Genomic DNA, 1,281 nt, shown 5'->3' with positions numbered 1-1,281 from the left:
AGTGGTAGCGCATGTTGTTATATTGATGTCTGTATAACTGATAACATTCTTATGATGAATATCTAATACGTTTTTTTTTTTTTTGAGAAGGTCAGTACCATGTTTTGTAAAGTAAATAAAATTTAACATTTGTGTTGTTAACTAAAGAGAGGACTCCTGCTGAGGCACAGAAAGGAATGCTAATCATAAAGAGAAACAGGAAAGGATAGATGTATTGTGCTGAAAGCTCTGGTTAAAATATTATCAGGTTAACTAATTGAAGGGCAGATTAAGTTAACTTATGAAATGAGTAAACATTTCTATTTACTTTTTTCTCCAAGTTTTAAAAATTAAAGTTTCTTTTCATTTTTTGAAAAAATAGAAAGTCTTTTGGAGTATATCTTTGAAGGCTTGTTTCACTTGCTGGTTTCTTAGAGTGTAAATGAAAGGGTTTAATAAAGGGGCAACTGAGGTATAGATAACAGTTACACCTTTGGATAAAGTTACCCTTTCCTTTGCTGTTGGTTTTATGTAATTAAAGATACAGCTACCATAAGTAAGGGAGACCACAATTATATGAGAAGAACAAGTAGAAAAAGCCTTTGTTCTTTTCTGAGCAGAGGGGATTTTTAGAATGGTCTTGATAATATATGTGTAAGAAAGAATCACTAACAGCAATGTGACTAGGAGTGTTAAAATAGCTAAGACAAATGAAAATAATTCCAGGAAATGAGTGTCAGTGCAAGAAAGCTGCAGCACAGGGGAAATGTCACACATGAAATGATCAATTACTCTGGAAGCACAGAATTCCAGTGTCAGTCCCAAGGCCAATGGTGGAAATGTAAATAGAAAGCCTGATGTCCATGAACTGAATAGAAGTTGGTAACACACTTTGTTGTTCATAATCACTGGATAATGTAGGGGTTTGCAGATTGCTACATAACGGTCAAAAGACATGGCAGCCAGTAGGTAAAATTCTGTAATTTCTAATAAGAGGAAAAAGAATAACTGAGATGCACAACTATCATAGGATATTGTTTTGTTTTTAGTCACGATGCTTATCAGGAATCTGGGAATACAGACCGTTGTCAATGAAGCTTCCAAGAAGGAGAAATTTCGGAGGAAAAAATACATGGGAGTCTTGAGGCGGGGATCTAGCAAGGTAAGAAGGATGATGGATAAGTTCCCCATTACACTCAACACATAATTTAGAAAGAGAAATACAAAAATCACAATTTGCAGTTGTGGGTCATCGGTCAGTCCTAGGAGAATGAACTCCATCTCTCTTGACTGATTCCTCAT

At 35.1% G+C, this 1,281-nt stretch overlaps 1 protein-coding gene across 1 annotated transcript; it reads right to left on the bottom strand.

Annotated features, from left to right (window-relative positions):
- Positions 1-342: 342 nt before the first annotated feature.
- On the bottom strand, positions 343-1,281 carry LOC115518235 (olfactory receptor 6C6-like). The gene has a single exon (XM_030321643.1). The coding sequence runs from the start codon at positions 1,279-1,281 to the stop codon at positions 343-345; it is 939 nt and encodes a 312-aa protein (XP_030177503.1).

This window comes from Lynx canadensis, chromosome B4, assembly GCF_007474595.2.
Source record: "Lynx canadensis isolate LIC74 chromosome B4, mLynCan4.pri.v2, whole genome shotgun sequence".
Classification (NCBI taxonomy): domain Eukaryota; kingdom Metazoa; phylum Chordata; class Mammalia; order Carnivora; family Felidae; genus Lynx; species Lynx canadensis.
Note: the sequence above shows the minus strand (reverse complement) of the source record. Positions and strands in the feature narration are given on the sequence as shown.